Raw genomic sequence first — 19,716 nt, forward strand, 5'->3', positions numbered from 1 at the left:
GCCCTCAGTGGAGGCAAGAATACGGTATCCAGGCCTCTAAAAAACTTCCCATACTTGGTTCCTCGTCTGACGGGATCTCGCAGAACTACGAAGACTGACGTTATGGGCACGGCTTCTCAATGATTATACATCACGGGTCCTCTTCGTACCACAGGACCGACTGCCTGCCATCGCCGGCATCGCGCGCATGGCAGCGTCCTTCTTCAATAATCCGGAGAAACCAGCCTTGCCGTTGTATGTCGCAGGTTTGTGGAACACAAAGGAGCTGCCTCTGCAGCTCTTGTGGGTGCCCAGAAAGGAGCGCGCGTTGCATTCGTCCTACATAGCACCGTCGTGGTCGTGGGCCAGCTACACAGGACAAGTTTCCTGGAACTGGCCAAACTATACAACTCTCCCGGCGCAGGTAATTCCACGCTTAGATCGTCACGACCATAAGAGCTGACTTTGACGAGTCATATTTAGGAACCGATCGAGAATTGACAGATCCACGAGATCCAGACATCCAGGAAGTTTCGGTTAGCTTGTGCAACGACGTTGCGCCATACGGAGCCATCGCCGCTGGGTTCCTGAGGTTGAATTGCATTACTTTCGACCCAAGCCAGCTGACCAGAGGCCCTAGGAGACACCTCGAGTTACTCTTCGACGCGGATGGTAATGAGTCTACCTCCTTGGACGCTGTAGACTGGCCGTATTGGGACGAATATGGCGGTCTTCTCTGCATCCATGTGTCGAATTACGAGGGAGACTACCCCCGTGGTCTCATCCTTGCACCCAACGAAGACTGCACATATCGCCGTGTCGGTGTCTTCTTCAACTGGCGATCCGATCAACCATCAAGAGAATTAGAGCATCGCAAACAAGAGATCACGATTATATAACCTGCCATTTTGCGACTGCTCGATCTCTCTGAGAAAGAGAAAGGCGCATTCTCGCGAGTTGATTGCCAGGTCCGTCCCAGCCCGCTGCAATACGACGCTGCAATTCCCCTTTCCATGTTGACCTTTACCAGCAATGATTGGACCGCATGCCGTGACCAAACCCCCGGGGCCCTGACATACTTTGAGCCCACAACACCCATCGGCACTCGACGCGACGATTCTTGCTCAATGCCCGGTAGAAGGAAAGCTTGGCCCTTCGCCAAGGCCGTCGACGCAGGCCGGTGCATCTCAATTCCGCCTATCGGTCCTGGCACAATGACGTGTTGTACGAGGGGCAGATCTGTCGGATCTGGCATGCGCCCTGCTTTTATCCGGTCCCCCGCTGCGCGAACCCCGCGTCGGCCCATCTTCCGGACCCGAACGCCGGGCTGCGGCCGGAGATGTCGTTGCATGGAGGTGCATTTCCGTGTTCGGGGCCTGATATAAAGGGCGGGCTATATGTGATTTTCTCAGCTCTTGAGGTGGTCTTTGTTCATTGACCAAGATACCAATTGTCGCGATGAAGTTTCTCAGGGCCGCCGCAGCTCTGCTGCTCGCCGCGGGTGTCTCGGCCATCAAGAATCCAGTTCTCCCAGGGTAAACTCACTTTCGCCTCATCCTTTCCAAGCTTTTATTCTGCTGACAAGCGCCAGATGGAACCCGGATCCAGCCATCCTCCGCGTCGAGGACACGTACTACATGGCCGTCTCCTCCTTCACCTACTTTCCCGGCGTGCCAGTCTACAAGTCCAAAGACCTGGCGAACTGGGAACTCGTCTCTCACGTACTCAAAACCCCAGAGCACCTGCCCATATACGGCATATCCCACGGCGAAGGTGTCTGGGCCCCGTCATTTTCCTACCACGATGGCCTCTTCTACATCACCTCCATGACCCGCTGGGGCTCTGACCCGAACTGGCGTTCCTGGCCGCGCATCTGGTACATCTCGTCCCCGGACCTCGTCACCTGGTCAGACTACACGTGGGCGGAGCCCTACGGCATCGACCCGGACATCTTCCACGACGTCGACGCCGGCAAGACGTACCTCAGCCTCATGGGCGTGAACAACAATTACGACCGCTTCTGGGGCATCACGCAGTGCGAGATCAACCTGACCACCGGCAAGTGCGTAGGTCCGTACCGCAGCCTCTGGAACGGCACGCTCCCCAACATCGCCAGCGCCCGTCCCGAAGGCCCGAAGATGTTCAAGCGCGGCGATTACTACTACCTCCTGATCGCAGAGGGCGGCACGAGTACAGGCCACCGCGCGACGATCGGACGCTCAAAGTCGCCCGAGGGACCGTTCGAGGGTGCCCCAAACAACCCGCTCATCTACAACGGCGCCGACCAGAACCTCACCGTGCAGTCTACCGGGCACGCCACCTTCACCGACACCCCCGACGGCGAGTGGTACGCCTCCCTCCTGGCGCGCAGGAACGTGAACGGGAGGTCGGTGCTCGGCCGCGAGGCGTTCCTCGTCAAAGTCGACTGGGAAGACGACTGGCCGATGATGAACGGCGGGGAGCCCCTGATGCTGAGCCAGAGCATCGACGGGGGGCCCGACCAGCAACTTCCTAAGCCGAAGTGGACGGACAACTTTTCAGGGGCAGAGCTGGATCTGAGTTGGTACCAGGTCCGCACGCCATACACAGAGAACTTTCGTCTCAAGTCGTCGGCGGCGAGCAATGATAAGAGGATCGTGGCAAACGAGTCGTTGTCGGGCGGTCTCGTCTTCAACCCGAACGTTTTCACCCTCGGCGACCGCGACACGCCGGCCGCGGTCTTCCACAAGCAGACGTCGCTCAACATGACCTTCTCCGCGAAGCTGCTGCCGACAGAGAAGGGTCTCGGACCGAGGCAGTCCGTCGGCATCGCATCGTACCTAAGTGAGGTCAACCATCAGGACATTGGCGTTAGGGGCTGCTGGAACATGACCGGACTATGCTTGTACGTCGATCTGCTGCCGACGTCGGATGGGGCCAACACGCGGCCAAACGTAAGACCACCTTCCCTCTTCTCCCGCCCCATGAGGGAAACGGAGAGAAAACAAAATTTGTATCGTGGGCCAAAGCTGACACTTCCCAGTCAACCGAGTACCCTCTGGGCCAGTCGACGATTCCTTCGGACCTCACATTGCACATTCGCGCCGCTCCTCTGACATATTCCCTTGGATACTCCCGCGGCAGCAACTCGACCTCGCCGACGTGGGTGAAGGAGTTCAGCTCCCGGCAGATGAGCGCGAACCCCGGGTATCCCAACTTTGAGGGCGCCATGTTCGCGCTCTTTGCGAGCGGCAACGGCGAGCCGTGGCCGTACGACGCGCCTGACGTCGGCTTCAGCAGCGTCGAGGAGGTCTACTACGAGGAGAACCTGCCTGATTATGATGACTGGAATTAAGGTGAGGGGACGGGGGAGGGGCTGGGATGGGATCGGCGTCCGTACACAAGGCTCCGGCCGAGGGGTTACTGATCGTCTCCGGTCCGTGGCCGCGGGTTGTTCAATATGTAGCTCTTAATTTCACCCTTTGATATGCGTACGAGAGATTCCATGTGAAATTGTTATTTCACCTCGCAGTCGAGCTGCGAGCATCACCATGTTTTCGGCTGCCGCTTACACCCCTGAAGTTACTTGGCAAAATGTGAGGTTCTCTGCAAGCTTTTCTGTAAGCTTCAAATGACCGTTTGTTTGATTGCCAATGAACCATAACAGCCGTGATATCAATACTACAGGTCGGAAGAAGACCGAATCGAGGTTACGCGGTCCGTCGTTTTCGGCCATAAAAGCCGACATATTGGTGTGGCATCCAACATACGAAGAGGCAGAAAAAAAAAAAGAGGTGCGCCGTTTCTTAGTGATATTTGGGAACGGAACGATCTACCTTCGCAACCATCGGTGGTATGGAATGGAACCCTAGCAGTCGCTAAAAAAGTTCAATATCCCGGTAGTAGCACCAGCAGCAGCAGCTAGCTCCGGTTCGCGGCGGCAGCTGGGGCCGCCGAGAAGACGGGAAGACCAGGGCTACGACCGACATGAAAGAGACACAGGTGGGAAAGGATCTTCAGGTACGAGAGCCCCGGAAGCCAGGACGCGAGCATCCGTCATGCGAGGCGGCTGCCCGGCATAGGCCCGGTCGCGGCCGCCGACGTATGTACATATCTCTGGCAAGCAACGCGGATTTGGCCCGTCGGCAACGTGAGGGGAAAGAAGATTGAAAAGCCGAGATGCATGATTATGATTGAGCCCTACGCCACTGACCGCCAGTCTGGCTGCGTGGCGGCAGGCCTGCAGTCGAGAAAAGGGGATGCGATGCAAGGCCCCCAAGGCAAATGATGTTCTGGAAGCTCCCAGGGGAGATGAGATGAAGATGGCATCGGTGGGGGGCTGTCGAGGGCCGCTGCAATTCGTACCTACATATGTATTCGTGCGGCGGGGAAAGCAAGCCGGCTCGGTTCGAGGACACGCGCAGGATCAGAAGTCGAACTGTCAGCGACAGTGATGATCGCTCTCGGTCTAAGCCACACAACGACACACAAGCAAGCACCAGACATAAAAAAAGCTCCCGTCCGAGTTTGCGGGGAAACGAAGAGGTAAAATCGCGTTGTAACGTGGGCGATTAACGAAGCGAGGCGACATGACATGGTCCAGGAATGGTGCTGGCTGTGCAACCACAATGTCACCCTGGGACGTAAAGCCGTGGATCGTTTTGATGACATCTGGGTACGATGCAGCAATAGTGGCAGCAGGAGGCAGAGATTGCAAATGAGATTGACGAAGCATTGCCTACTGCCCAATGGTCAGAAGTAAGGTTGGCGAGGAGGCAGAGCTTGACCCTGGATGAACGCATGAAGAAGCACAGACGACTGGAGATGAGCCTCGAGAAGCCATTATTGGGTACGAGGTGCAGAGGCTGAAAGGGGATGCCGGTCATGTGGGTGGGCTGCGAGCATGTCGGACGCATGGATTATGCCCGATGAAAAGGAGACACGGGATTGGAGTGTTGTTTACAACGGGATGAAGTAAGCTGTTCCCAACGAGAACAATAGCTTGGGTTGTGCTTGATGGCGACTGCTGATGGAAAACCTCTCAAGGAATTGGAGCGAGTCGATTGACGGATAATCTCCAAGAGGCGGAATAGCGGGATATCAGTGAAGCATGCCATCTATGGACAACGCCCGGCATCACATGCCCTTCCTCGGAGCTTCAGGAGTAATGGGACTTGCAAGGCGTCAACTCGAGGTGCGCGTACGCCGTACTCCGTATCTTGCCAGGTGTCCATTTGATCAGTTGAGGCCGAGGATGACTCTCGAGTATGACTGCTCAGGTGCTGGCGAGGCAGTTTTTCTGCCTTGAAGAGGTTGGTTTTGCAGCGTGATGCGGCGGACTGAGTAAGACGTAGAAGGTTGACGGCCCCTAGAGATTGGAATACATTGGACCTGTGCAGGAGTCACCCGAATAGGCGGCCGGTCTGAGATTGTGGCCCTCTCTCTCTCTCTCTCTCTCTCTCTCGCTCGGTGTTCGGTGGTGATGGTGGTGAACAGGGCCAATGGCTCGGGATGCCCTGACAACTTTTAGCTGGGGGCGTGGGCATGTGAGGGGGGACAGGGGAGGAGGGAAAGACGGAGGCGCAGAAAGGGGGAGAGAGGAGACGGGCCTGTCGCGACGAGAGCAAACAGAGCAAGGTGTAGGTAGGACAGGGCAGGGTTTGACGGATTGGCGGTAGGGTCCGAGACGGCCCAGGTGTGTGGTCGCCAAAGGAAGGTTGCGAAGGGGGGGTGGGTGACGATGAACAAGAACCAAACCAAAAAAAAAAAAAAATGAGGAGCGGTGATGCAGATTGAGATGCGGAAGTTGGGGGTTGTCAGATGGTGATGTTCTGGAAGATGACGATGATGTCGATTCTGGCCGATAAAGCCCAGGGCTGAAATTGACCATCGACCAGGCCAAGGCAGCGCCTCAATGATCTGCTGCGCGTGTGGCTTTGGTGGAATTGCAAGTTCATGCGAAGAGGCTGGCAGAGGAGGGCAGAGGACGGGCTTTTGCTGCATTTGGGCCCAGGCGGTGAAATTGGATGGAGATTCGAGGAATCGAGTACCGTACCTTAGGTAGGAAGTGTACGTGGAGGAGACGCGACCGCGGTTGGTGGTGGAACAAGACGGAGCGGTAGCCGGTTACGTAACTCAGCTGCGAGACGAGGCTAAGGCAGGGCGAAGTGGACCTGACAGGCAGGTATCTCGGAGGCTGAAGGAAGGTCCTGCCAAAGTATCCTCTTTCCCTTTTTTGCTCTTTCCACATAGGTAGGTAAGGTAGTCACATAGTATCCCTCTCTCTGATGGAAGTGGGCAGGCATCGATAATGGGCAACACCTTCCCAATGGAATGCACCGTGACCTTATTCAGGCTTACTTTTTGGCTGATATTGATTATTGCCAGATTATTGCCCAGATGCAGGACGCAATTGCGTACTATCTAGCTTGTCACGGCCATATCTCCTTTTTCGACAGCGACTGATATCATCTGGAGAACACGGGAGAGTGAGTCCTGTCTCTTACGTGTGCGACTCTACCTACATTGGCACAGTAGCAGCAAAAGTAGCAGTGTAAGTGTTGTTGCACGGATATTAACATCAACATAGCTAGCGTCGGTACATCACCCAACGTTCCCTGTGAGCTGCCAGTGACTGCCTGCCCGCAGACGGTATGCAAAAGGACCGCTGGGGATTGGCCGGGGATGTTTGAGAGAGGGGGCCTCGGGGGGGGGGGGGGGGGGGGCAAATGGTTCGATGTTGTTCTGGCGTTAACAGTCTTGGGGGGGCATTCCAGCCACAGAAACGGGCCTTTTGGGGGCCGGCACGGGGCCGTCAGGAGTTGGGAGCCCCTCTTCCGAGTCGCAGATTCAGTGCTGGCTATCGTTGTGAAGCAGATTTCAGCAGAGTGAGAGCCGCCGTTTGATCGAAGGCGAGCGACTTGTTTGGTTAGAGCCAAGCCTTTTCGTGATGTTCTGTCCGAGGTAGAGGGAATACGGAGCATGATGCCACTTGGGAGTCGGAGAAGGAGGAGGAGACCTAAGCAGAAGGAGGAGGCGTGAGGCGCCCCGTGGCTCAAAGTCCGGGACGGAAGCTAACCGCCCCTGGAAGGTGAGGCACTTCAGTGGGATGGTCGGGACGGATTCCACTGAGCTAAAATCCCCTAGTGGTGCACAGCGCCCAAAGCAGATGCTGTCAGTGTCAAGATTCGCCCGCCCGGGCTAAGATACCTAGCAACAAGCCTAGCAAGCCTAGGTAGCAGCGGCCAGCTTCCATTAGCTTATTCGTACCTCCCTCCGTCCCTCCCACCAGCTCCAGAGTACGTACCTCTGTCGACTGTCGAGCCTGCAGCCAATGGCCATTGAGCATTACGTGTAATCCGATGGCCAGCAAGTGTTTTCCGAGGAAAGAGCTTCCCCAGCTGTTGCTTCCCTCCATTGCTTCTCCTGGCTTTCGCACCTGCACCTGGACCTGCACTTGCACTTGCACTGTACAAGGCAAGGCGGCACCCAACCCAACCCAAGGCATGGCTTGGCGCCGTTTTCTTATTCCACGCGGCTGGCATTTCCCTACCAGGCTCACCGTAAAACTCACCTTGACTCGAGTCCCATCTTGCTCTTCTTCTTCTACCTACCTGGTCAAGCTTGGTCCGTTAACCAACCATCAACACGTTAAATCTTAACCTTTATCCTTTGATTGGTCTTGTTCTCTCTGGCCCTCAGTGGTTTGCAAGTACGGATACTCGTACAAATGCAGATGAAAGCCTAGGCATATCCGATGCACCTAGGGATTCCACTTCTTCACCGCGCCCACCCACTCTGCTCCCGCCGGCGCACTTGATCTCGAACGGTCCCCTGCAATGGCCGACACAGTCGACTTGACCCTGACCCATCTGGCCTCTCAGGAGGCGCGGCTCTCTCCACCGTCCTGGGAACAGGTACCGGACGGAACGACAAACAGACAACGGGCACACGACAGGCATTGCACCCAGCCAGTGATCCAGGGCGCGCAGGCACAGGACAGGCACAGGCACAGGCACAGGGCCGCAAACCGTTCCCCTCCCCTCGTCGACTAGGAACAGGGCCATATCGAAGCGACTATTCCAGGCCCCAAACTCGCTCCACGCTGCCGGCCCGTCAACTGCGCCCTCGCCTGTACTTTCCGAGCAACTCGACCTCCCTGCTCTCAGTAGCACTGGGTAAGGTACTTCTGTTGCCAGTCCGAGCCAGCCTGAGCCTGAGCCTGAGCCTGAGCCTGAACTGACGTCTGCTACGGATACCTGAGCCTGCCTCTCTCAGTCTTCAGTCTCTCTGCCTGAACCTGAGCTTGAGTGAGCCCATAACGGAGGACCAGCAACAACTCCCCCGTAAAACGCACCCTTGGGCATGTAGTGCTTGACGGGACACCTCCTCTTTTTCTTCCCCCGTCAACCACGTCCCTGAAGTTGTCGGACCGTGGATGTTCTGGAAGGCATGTATGTACAAGTATCCGTACAGTGAGGTAGGTGCAGGACATGTCCGTTCATATCCCTCCCTGGTATATACCAGAGAACAGAACAGAGTACGAATCGCCCCTTCTCGTTCTGCCGCCTTGGAGACCCACCCGCACCAATATCTCACCAATCCCAACCAATACTTGGAACAGCTTTCTCGAAGGTACCTTGCCTGCACATTTTCAGCTCGAGGTACCTTGCCCGACCCGAGTACCTACGTAGAGGTGCAGTGCAGTGTGTACGGAGACACCCCGATCACCCCTTGGCCCCTCCGCGCTGTGTGTGCTCGCGTGGGAAACAGCCTATTCTCACCTTACCTACTGCATAGAGGTACCTACTGCGTAGTAGAGCTTTTTGCACTGGCTGTTTGGCTGTGCCTACACTGAGATGCACTGCACTGGCTGGCTGGCTGGCTGGCTGGCTGGCTGGCTGGCGTGGTGGTCCGTCCATTGACATTGTTGGCGACCTTCCCTGCGCGCTAAGGTACCGACGGGACGAGTCCCTTCATCCAGCCCAGTATCCGTACCCGTCCCGTCGCGCGCAAGGAAGGAAAGGAAAAAAAAAAAATTGTGCAGCTCCAACCAGCTTCCTTCCTTCCAGAGTTCTCAGACTCCATCCACGTCCACACGTCCACGTCCATCCAGTCATCCAGTCCAATCCACTCCTCCAGTCGCCTAGGTCCAGTCCAGTCCAGTCCAGTCCTTCTCTCGGCCGACAACCCACCACACTCCGCGCCCCCGACAGCACCTCTCCCGTCTCCATAGGTTAGGTTGTTTGGCAGTTTGCACATACGATTTGCACATCGTTGCATACCGGCGGCCTTGTCTACCTACCTTGCTGCGTTGCTTTGCTTTGCCTTGCCTTGCGTATCCGTACCCAGCGTTGCGTTGCCTCCTTGGGCCCAGTCCCGTCTCCTCCTCCTCCTCCTCCTCCTCCTCCTCCTCCTTACGGGGTCACTCGCTCGCTTCTTCTCTTGTTCCGACGACCTGACCTTGCTTCCGCGCCGCACCGCACCCGCATCGCGCTGTCTTTGACGACACCCCCATCCCGAGACCACCAAACGACAAGCAACCTCCTCCTGCTGCTCCTCCTCGTCGACACCGCGAGACCTCCTCCTCGCTTCGCACACACCCACCGGACCCCCCTACGCGTACCCTTCCTCCTGCTGCTGCTCCTCCGCACCCCCTCCCGCTCCTCTCCTAGGCCTAGGCATAGCAGCAGCAGCAGCAGCAGTGGTGGTGGACAAGCAACAGAGAGACCACCACACGCGAAAAAATCTCTCGAGGCGCGCCGCTCTCTCTCGCTGGCTCGCTGTACAGGGACCACCACCTCACGGCACAAGGCACAAGGCACACACACACACACACACACACACACACTCACACACTGGCTGGACACGCTCACAGCACCTCCTTCTCCTCCTCCGCAGCTCTCCCGTCACCCTTTCTCCTTCTCTGCCCAGGGTGTCGCGCATCCACGCATCCATACACGCCTCCTCCCCTGGTCTACCTCAGAAATCCAATCGTGGCTCCATAAAAATTTCTAATTAAAATCGAAATGGCTCAAGAAGACAGCCCAAGCATCAGCACCAGCACGAGTGCCAGCACTGCAACAAGCGTGCCTGTACCTGCTCCTGCTCCTGCTGCTGCTTCTGATCCTGCTCCTGCCTCTACCGAGACTACTGCTGCTACAGCTCCCGCGTCTATTGCGCCTACACCTACGCCTACGGCTACAGCTACAGCTACAGCTACAGCTACAGCTACAGCTGCTGCGCCTGTACCCTTACCCGTCTCGGCCTCTGATGCCAACGACGTCGTCGCTTCCTCGACAACCTCTACTAATTCTGTCCCTCCCCCGACCACCTCGACCTCACCTCCTCCTCCTCCTCCCTCCGCGACCCCGACCCTCACCTCGACCCCGACTGCCCCTACCGAGACGACGTCCACTGCACCTGCGAACGCGTCCGCGACCGCTTCTGCACCGGCGCCCGTCACTGCGACTGCGACTGCGAGTGCTCCTCCTCCCGCGTCAGCGCCTGCTCCTTCCGCCGTCGCTCCTGCGCTTCCCACCCACCAGCAGAACGGTGACGCGAGGGCGTCTTCGTCGCCCGCCATGGCCAACAACCAGCCGCCTGGCCACCCGAGGAGCTACCCGAGCCCGAACAACTTCCCTTCTCCCATGCCGCAAGGCCAGTACGCCTACCACCAGCCGACCCAGCCTCCTCCCGATCCCTATCGAGCCAGTCCCGGCGCGCCTGTTCCCTCTCTCCCGAGCATGAAGAGTCTCGATCACCACTACCCCTCGGCCGCGCCGCAGCACCAGCCTATGCCCATGCAGATGCCAATGGCTCCCAACGCCGGCATGCCCTACTACCTGCCCCCGGGCGTCCAAAACCCATACTTGGCGCAGGATATGAACAGCATGCGCTATGCTCTCCCGCCAGGCCACCACCACGATCCTAGACTGATGCGCGGTCCCGGAGGCCCCAAGAAGGTACGTTACGGAGGTTACGGTGGTTGACAGTCGTCACAAGTTGGAACTTGAGCTGACGACTGGGCTTTTCTGTTTTCTAGGAGATTAAGCGCCGGACGAAGACGGGTTGCTTGACGTGTCGCAAGCGTCGCATCAAGGTTAGTAGTGTGATTTTCCATGACATGTTTTTTTTTCCCTCTCCTCCCTTCACATCCCGCCGCGGCGCATTGCGCCTGCACCACAATTGGGGAATGTTCGGGGGCTCGTCAGTGGCACCCAATTGAGGAAAGAGGAAATGCGCGAGGCAGAGTAAAGAAACAAACTTTACGATAAGCGAACCGAGTCGTGGTTTCGCGGGAAAAACGGTCGCTTGAATGTCGCTTCTCGCTTGACTTGGAGCTACTGCGAAGCGAGGAGCCATGAACCACGTCCGCGTCCCGGGATCGCGCCCGCCCGCGCCCGCGCCCGCAGGGAGGAGCAATCTTCCGTTCCTGCAGAAGAACCTACCGCACTGCACCCGACACCGCCAAACGCCAAACGCCAAACGCCAATGCCAATGCCCGCCGCGCCCACAGCACGTTTCGGCTGGTCTCGCCTCGCCTCGCCTCACCTTATCCTCACCTCACCTCACCTCACTTGCAGTCGCAGCCCCTCTCCGACCGGCTCCGATCGGCGTACCTACTTCTTAGCCTCACCGACTACCTTACCCTATCGCTGCTGCCTTACCTCATCCATCCCACCTCATTCCTCAATTGACACCGACACCGGCTCTCACCGACAAGACATCCCATTCGCACACTTTCCCAATTGCCGCAATCTGATTCATTGCATCTACTCGTTAATTCTCTTTGCACTCAAACTAACCAACCTCATCAGTGCGACGAGGCGCATCCCACTTGCAACAACTGCAAGAAGTCCAAGCGCGAGTGCTTGGGTTACGACCCAATCTTCAAGCAGCAGCCTGGTCCTTCCGCCATCCAGCCCGCGCCCAACACCCAGCGCGTGCCGACCCCGACCATCCCGTCCGTGCCGTCGTCCGTCCCTCCGACGGTTCCCACCGTTCCGTCGACGCCCGCTGCTCCGGCCCCCGTGTCCGTCGCCTCGTCCAACCCCTACGGCAACCAGCCCGCGGTCCTCCCCAGCTCATATAACGCCACCGTCGCATCCTCTCACGCACCGCTGGATCCCGCTCTGTCTTCGGCAGCATCAAGCGTCAAGGCTGAGCCGAACTCGTACGATTTCGCGGCCCCGATAGATCCGGCTCTGCAAAGTCTACCCGCTCAGGCCACCATCTCCTCGACGCATCATCAGCCGTTCTCGGCCGAGCAAAGGGCAGGCTTCGACAACCATCTCAGAGGTGCGACCCTCCCGCAGTTATTGTACATTCCTTGCTCTCTTTCAGCGTTGCTCTGCATCCATGGCTGTGTGCTAACACGAGACTTGTAGTTACAAAGATGAAAATCGATGAGCTCATCGGCCTCCTGGGCCCTGCTGCTCCCACCCAGGAGATCGCCCTCACCCCGGAGATTTTCGGCGAAATCATCAGCATTTATAACGAGGTGTACGCCGTCGGCCTTCAATCCTTCTTCGAAACCAACTGGTTCCATGCCAAAGATGCTCAAGGCAAATTCGCTCTCGAGCACAACCAGCCAATCATCAGCCAATTCGCATCCTTCGTCAAAGTCCTTCAGGCCGTCCCGGCTAACGACCACACTCAAATGGCCCATTCTGGAGTTCTCGAGGCCCGGTTGATCTGGGCCCTCGCCAGTATGCCATGCAGCGGTGCTACCATGACGGCCAATACGGATGCGAAATTCTTGCCCTCTCCTGAGGATTTGACGGAAGCTGCCAACAGAGTCAGGGTTTTCGAGACCCTTCTCAGCGGCGACTTCCTGCCCTCCAATCCCCTCGCACCTCCCGTCCCCGACGCCAACCCGCATCGCCAGCAGGAATTTGAGTTTTGGCACAACCTTGCTCAGTACCTGTGCCATCATGATGCCGCCAAGCGCGACGAAATCCTTGGCAATCTCCGGTTGCAACTGGGTGGCAGAGAAAACCGCGATCTCATCTACTCGATTGCCATCTCCCGCGAGATCTCCCCTAGGGTTGAACCAGGCTTCGAGAGGAATATTCCCCAGCACATGGACGAGTCCGACCCTAAGAACCGGCTTTACGTGGCGAACAAGTTTATTCAAGATGAGGCGCAGGTCACAGGAGGAACGACAAATATTGTCCGCCGTTTCAGTGAGATCGCCGTTCGATCTTTCATTAGCCCGGGTGTCAACATTGCGAGGGGCTCATCCATCCCAGGACAGCAATAACCAGTCACGCGACCGGTTTTCCTCCATCTTTCAGCATCGAACTCTGCAGCATTTTCCAGGCTCAAAGGGCGAAGGGACCCAAAAAAAAGTTTTGTGTGTGTGTGTGTGTGTGTGTGTGTTTTTTTTTTTATGGCGTTGAAAGGGGAGGGAAGGAAAGCATTGTTTTTCAATCCTTTGATTTTCATTTCCTTTCTCCTTTGCATGCGGGCGGCACCGCGCCGCTCGTCCCCCCTAGTATATTTCACGGCCGATGGCATTGTACTGTACAATATGTCCAACTAAAATTAGTGGTATTCAGGCATGGCGGTGCGGGTCTGGCGAAAAGAAAAAACGGTGGAGAGAAGGAAGTGTGAGGTTGAGCATTGGGAATGGTTGAGGGCAGGCTTTTTGTCCAAAGACTCCTTGGGCGAGCCGGATCTTGGGTCTGGGTGAGCCAGAGCTCTGTACGATTATAGACAAGTCCCTGGTCCCTTATTGGGTAGACCAGCATAACTAAAACAATAACAAAGTTGCATACAGGTCGGGTCCCAGCTCCGTGTGATGAGGATATCATTAGCAAGCGTTGCTGCGTCTGGCATCCTAGGATGGACTGGCTCATATGGCATGTAGTGGGCTCGCAGTAGGGAACGGGAAAATGACCCAAACGCCAGTTGAAGACGAGACGATTATTCCCGATATTGGTATTGCATGGTCGAAACGAACGGTATCCCCTTACAGGGAAAACACCACAGCATCGATGGCTGCATGTCAGCGACGCAACAACAGGCCCGGCCCAAGGCGGAAGGCTTCGCCGGTCCGAAACCCCGGTGAGAGAGCTGGTCCAACGGCCCATTCGGGGACTCTGCAATGTTCAACTCTGAACGACCCAGCCATCGGGAATGTGCCTTGCAAATTGGCCCGATGTGGAAGTTGATTACGCAGGGGTTGAAGACGGTAGCGAGAGGTACCATCAAGACGGTACACGGCAAACGGGCTGCGATACCGGCCGGCGTACCGGGCGCTTGGCCAGTGGCCACCCGGCCGAGACAAATCTCATCGGATAAGAGTCTTGGATAAGAGTTTTGGGAGACCTGGGCCTCCAAGCAGGGCCATCAGCGGTAATTGGACGGCTTCTTGCTCTGATGGAATGGGAATAATACCAAGTGCTGACTCGGCTTTCTCTCCGATTCATCTTCCAAGCCGTTGACATGGACCGCGACGAATTGGATAAAGTCCATAGATAAGATCGGTACTGATGAAGTTTCTGCTTCGTTGCGATTTCCGTCCAAGTCTTAATCAGTAGGTTCCATTCCTTCTTTACCAACACATAAGAACAGCAACACACCTCGACTTTCCAAAGTGTCAAGTCCGCCCTACACCTACCTAAGTTACCTATCACACTCACCAACCCGAGTCCCCCAATTGAGTTCACCCCACCGACAATCCCCCTCCCCCACCTTCCAAGTCGGACCCTCCGCCTTGAGCAGGTCACCCCGCGCCGTCGCCGGTCCTTGGAGGGGCAGCTGTGTAGTGAGAGCATCAACATCATCATCGCTGCAACGCTTGTATCTCAACTTTTGGCCCCTACAACTCAATCCTCTAGCCTTGGTATGTTGTCACCGATACACTTCAGAAAGGTGCAAATACTGACCATTCCCAAGGTCAAATCCTTCCACTTCATCAAGCCCACTACGTGTGTAAACTCATCGCGTCGAGCTCTCTCAAACACCATTCACACCCGTCCTCTTCCCAGAGCTTCAGTCACACAGCATCCAATCCGTATACCCAACGCACGCCTCGCAACAATGACGAAGCCAAAGGTCCTCCAGCTCGGCAAGATCGAGCAGTAAGCCTCTCTCCCCTCATAATCCACATCCAACCGCAACTGACACCCTCCAGCGCCCACGAGTCCTGGTCCTCGCTCGGCGCCGTCGCCGACATCATCACCCCGAAATCCACCTCCCGCCCCGAGTTCCTCCAAGAATGCGCCTCCGGCGCCCTCGACGGCGTCGTCGCAATCTACCGCACCTTCTCCAGCGTCAAGATCACCGGCAAGATCGACGCCGAGCTCGTCGCCGCCCTGCCCCCCTCCGTGCGCTTCATCTGCCACAACGGCGCCGGCTACGACCAGATCGACGTCGCCGCCTGCACGCAGCGCGCCCCCACACCCCTCCTCGTCTCCAACACGCCCACCGCCGTCGACGACGCCACGGCCGACATCAACGTCTGGCTCATGCTCGGCGCCCTCCGCAACCTCAACGCCTCCATCCTGACGCTGCGCGCGGGCAAGTGGCGCGGCAGCCCACCCCCGGCCCTCGGCCGCGACCCGCAGGGCAAGGTGCTGGGCATCCTCGGCATGGGCGGCATCGGGCGCAACATGGCCAAGAAGGCGCGCGCGTTCGGCATGAGCGTGAGGTACTACAACCGCACGAGGCTGTCGGACGACCTGGAGCAGGACGCGGGCGCCGAGTACGTCGACTTTGACACGCTGCTGGCCTCGAGCGATGTCATTTCGCTGAACCTCCCCCTCAACGTAAGCCATCCGTCTATTCCTCATGTTGAAAGATGCACACTAAACAAGACGTACGCAGCCGCACACCCGCCACATCATCTCGACCGCCGAGTTCGCCAAGATGAAAAAGGGCGTCGTCATCGTCAACACCGCCCGCGGCGCCGTCATCGACGAGGCCGCCCTCGTCGACGCCCTCAACAGCGGCCAGGTCGGCAGCGCCGGCCTCGACGTCTTCGAGAACGAGCCCGAGGTCCACCCCGGCCTGCTCGCGAACCCAAACGTTCTCATCGTGCCGCACATGGGCACATACACGCTCGAGACCACGGTCAAGATGGAGGAGTGGGCGATTGGCAACGTGCGCCGCGCCGTAGACGAGGGCAAGCTGAACAGCGTGGTGCCGGAGCAGAAGAGTGTTGCTGGTGCTTAGAGACGAATGGGAGACCGGCTAATTGCCGATGGATTCGTAATTACAAGGCGCATCAAACATGATAACATAGACTCCGAGCATTGGTATACCATCACTGGCAAACTACTCTCTGGCTCCCTTTATGTCGCAACTCTCGCAGTCGTCACAGCTGTCGAGATTCTCAGGTTCAAGACTCGCTGGGACATAACCTTCAACAGTGTCACATGGAACACAGCAAGTAGTTCTCAGAGGACAACATATATTGTCTATGCCGGGCCACGGTTGACGGGCCCTAGTCCTAGAGTTGATCTACCCTTAACCCCTATATCCCATCCGGGGGTTGAGTCCCATTTTCCCAAATTCGGGCCGAAGAAAACAAATACAAATGCCATGGTCTGGGGAATCACTATTCACAAGCCAACGCCTATTTTTTGTTGAAAAATCTCGCAGCCAGGCCCCCCAACTTTTTTGAGTTCCAGCCCGTAACCGCCCCCAACCGAGATTCCCTTCCCAGATGTGTCATGCAAGTCATGCTGTTGAGAACACACATTGCCAAATGTTATGGTGTAAGCTCGTTGAAGTCATTAATCGGAGTGTTGAAATCCAACTTTCAAAGATTGGATATTATAGAGAAAACGCTTAGTAGCGGTAGATGTCGCTCTTGTAGGGACCCTCGACGGTGAGGCCGAGGTACTCAGCCTGGACCTTGGAGAGCTCGGAGAGCTCGACGTTGCAGTGGGCAAGGTGGAGTCTGGCGACCTCCTCGTCGAGAACCTTGGGGAGGACGTAGACGCCGACCTCGAGCTTGCCGGACTTGGCGAACTCGACGTACTTCTGGCCCCAGGCAGCGTCACCGGACTTGTACAGCATGATCTGGGCAAGGACCTGGTTGGTGAAAGAGCAGGACATGACGAAGGAAGAGTGGCCGGTGGCACAGCCAAGGTTGACCAGACGGCCCTCGGCGAGGAGGATGATGTGGCGGCCGTTCTTCATGAGGAAGCGGTCAACCTGGGGCTTGATGTTCTGGACGCTCTGGGCGTTGGCCTTGAGCCAGGCGACGTCGATCTCGATGTCGAAGTGGCCAATGTCTGTGAAACACGTGGTTAGATGGATGACTATTGCGTGGACTTCTTCAGGAGTACTTACTGCAGACAATGGCGTCGTTGGGCATGGCCTCGAAGTGCTGGGCAGTCAGGATGTCACGGCAACCAGTGGTGGTGACGAAGATCTGACCCTGGGAAGCGGCCTTCTCCATGGTGGTAACCTGGTAGCCGGCCATGGCAGCCTGGAGGGCGTTGATGGGGTCGATCTCGGTAACGAGGACGCGAGCACCCATGGTGTGCAGAGCCTGGGCACAGCCCTTGCCGACATCACCGAAACCAGCGACAACGGCGACCTTGCCGGCAACCATGACGTCGGTAGCGCGCTTGATACCGTCAATGAGGGACTCACGGCAGCCGTACAGGTTGTCGAACTTGGACTTGGTGACGGAGTCGTTGACGTTGATGGAGGGGACAAGGAGCTTCTTCTCCTTGAGCATGCGGTAGAGGTGGTGGACACCGGTGGTGGTCTCCTCAGAGACACCGTAGCAGTCCTTGAGCATCTCGGGGTACTTGTCGTGGACAAGGTGGGTCAGGTCACCACCGTCGTCGAGGATCAGGTTGAGCTTCTTGCCATCCTTGAAGGCAAGGAGCTGCTGCTCCAAGCACCAGTTGTACTCCTCCTCGGACTCACCCTTCCAGGCGAAGACGGGAACACCGGCGGCGGCAATGGCAGCAGCGGCGTGGTCCTGGGTGGAGAAAATATTGCAGGAAGTCCAGGTGACCTCGGCACCGAGAGCAGTGAGAGTCTCGATGAGGACGGCAGTCTGGATGGTCATGTGCAAGCAACCGGCGATACGGGCACCAGCGAGGGGCTGGTCGGCGGCGTACTTGGCACGGGTCTGCATGAGACCGGGCATCTCGTTCTCGGCGAGCTCGATCTCCTTGCGGCCGAAGGCAGCCAGGGACAGGTCGGCGACCTTGAACTTGTGGGCGGGAGCAGCCATTGTGATGTTGATTTGTGGTATTGGTGGGAAGGGAAAGAGGTGGATGGGGAGGATAGGAGATGGAAGGAAAGAAGAGAAAGGGAAATCAGAGCTCTGATGGACGGGGGGAGAAGGAGAAGAAAAAGACTTTGGAGGGGTCGAGTCCGGAAAGGGAGCAGGGCGGTGAGTGTGAGTTCTGCGTTGTCCGGACGGAAATTTCTGCTGGGTGTGCTTGGGATTGGACTTGTCGCTCGCTGGTCGGCGTTGCGCGGTGCCTGGACAATACCTTCCTTACCTTACCTACCTCTGCGAGTGGTGAGTGGTGACTGGAGGAGGGGGAGGGGGAGGGGTGAGGTGGGAGGGGCACCGTGTTGGAGGGGGGACACTGGACCTCAGCCAGAGGCGGGGCAAAAAAGTTCAACCAGGTGCAGCAGGTGAAGTGTGGCAGGCGAGGTGGGGTTCCAGTGCCTTCCTCTCCCTGGTTGAGACCTTCCATTGAGATGGGAAAGAGGGAGAGGCCGAGAGGACGGAAGAGACTTTGGGAGCTGACACGGCAGCCGCGATAGCAAGAGGTACATCCAAGCTATCGACTCGATGATCCGACGCCACTTTTGCAATGTACGCAGTAACCCTCCAGGGGCCCCTTCCCCTTCATGCCCCGCCACTGCCTCTGTCTCTCCACGTCTTTACTCTACCTACCTACCTACCTACCTACTCTACCTTACCTAGGTACTCCGGACCATTCACTCGACGAGGAGCCCAAGGAATGTTTTGCATTCTCAGCAAGGAAGCAACAGACAATGGCCATGTCCGATTTCAAGGCTCACTTACAATGGCACCAACGCCTCCGGGAAGGAAAGACGAGCGAAGGGCTGGCTCAGCCCATTCTCAACTGCCCTGTGTGCCTGTACAAAACTTGTCAGGATTGGTCGAGGAGGCTCCAATTCGACCCCGCGCGCGCCTGGTGCCGCTGTCTCATCCAATGTCAACTCAATTGGTGTTTTGGATTTTTTTTTTTTTTCCCTTCCCTTCCTCAAACCCTTCTCTATCTGCCAGGCACCTCAAGCCGTTCAATAAGCCACCACATTGATAGGGATGGCTAGACCCAAGGGAGCAAGCTTGGAATGAGCTTCCTCCGCCACCCGCAGAGCTCACTCAAGTAGCTCTGTTAACGTGCAACCGTGCTGAATTGGAGCTTCGTTTTTTTATCAGTGCTGATCGGACAGCTCCAGCATCCCCAAGCCGGGGCCGACCTGCTCGGAGGTAAGGTGAGGTAAGGTTAGGTCGGGTAAAAAATTTGAAGAGGCCGGCCAAGCTCAGGTACTTGCAGCCTTACTCGTATTGTTGCCCGGCCACATGCAAATTCGATAGGCCACAGGTACCTCGTGAACCCTGATGGGGTCCATTTGGACAGCCATTCTGTGATTAAGTCTAGAGCCCACAGCCCACCTAGAGCTTTGCCCCTCCTCGCCCATGGCACTGCACTCGGGACTGCGAGGTGTAAGTACTTCACTTGGGAGACATCAGTCCAGACCTGCGTGCCGCCGAGACTCGATCTGAGAGGCCAACCC

At 57.1% G+C, this 19,716-nt stretch overlaps 4 protein-coding genes across 4 annotated transcripts; 3 read left to right on the forward strand and 1 right to left on the reverse strand.

Moving 5' to 3' along the window:
* Nucleotides 1-1,437: 1,437 nt before the first annotated feature.
* COL26b_007442 (uncharacterized protein) lies at nt 1,438-3,313 on the forward strand (the record flags this gene model as incomplete). The annotated part of the gene is made up of 3 exons (XM_053180234.1): nt 1,438-1,514; nt 1,571-2,912; nt 3,002-3,313. The coding sequence occupies 3 exons, from the start codon at nt 1,438-1,440 to the stop codon at nt 3,311-3,313; spliced, it is 1,731 nt and encodes a 576-aa protein (XP_053035843.1).
* A 6,673-nt stretch (nt 3,314-9,986) lies between these two features.
* Nucleotides 9,987-13,222, forward strand: COL26b_007443 (uncharacterized protein; the record flags this gene model as incomplete). Its single annotated transcript, XM_053180235.1, has 4 exons — nt 9,987-10,922; nt 11,003-11,059; nt 11,778-12,258; nt 12,348-13,222. 4 exons carry the CDS (start codon nt 9,987-9,989, stop codon nt 13,220-13,222), a joined length of 2,349 nt encoding a protein of 782 aa, XP_053035844.1.
* A 1,784-nt stretch (nt 13,223-15,006) lies between these two features.
* COL26b_007444 (uncharacterized protein) lies at nt 15,007-16,140 on the forward strand (the record flags this gene model as incomplete). Its single annotated transcript, XM_053180236.1, has 3 exons — nt 15,007-15,047; nt 15,101-15,734; nt 15,793-16,140. The coding sequence occupies 3 exons, from the start codon at nt 15,007-15,009 to the stop codon at nt 16,138-16,140; spliced, it is 1,023 nt and encodes a 340-aa protein (XP_053035845.1).
* A 618-nt stretch (nt 16,141-16,758) lies between these two features.
* SAH1 (S-adenosyl-L-homocysteine hydrolase) lies at nt 16,759-18,166 on the reverse strand (the record flags this gene model as incomplete). The annotated part of the gene is made up of 2 exons (XM_053180237.1): nt 16,759-17,207; nt 17,266-18,166. 2 exons carry the CDS (start codon nt 18,164-18,166, stop codon nt 16,759-16,761), a joined length of 1,350 nt encoding a protein of 449 aa, XP_053035846.1.
* Between the last annotated feature and the right edge of the window lie 1,550 nt (nt 18,167-19,716).

This window comes from Colletotrichum chrysophilum, assembly GCF_026319265.1.
Source record: "Colletotrichum chrysophilum strain AFK26 chromosome Unknown scaffold_60, whole genome shotgun sequence".
Lineage (NCBI taxonomy): Eukaryota > Fungi > Ascomycota > Sordariomycetes > Glomerellales > Glomerellaceae > Colletotrichum > Colletotrichum chrysophilum.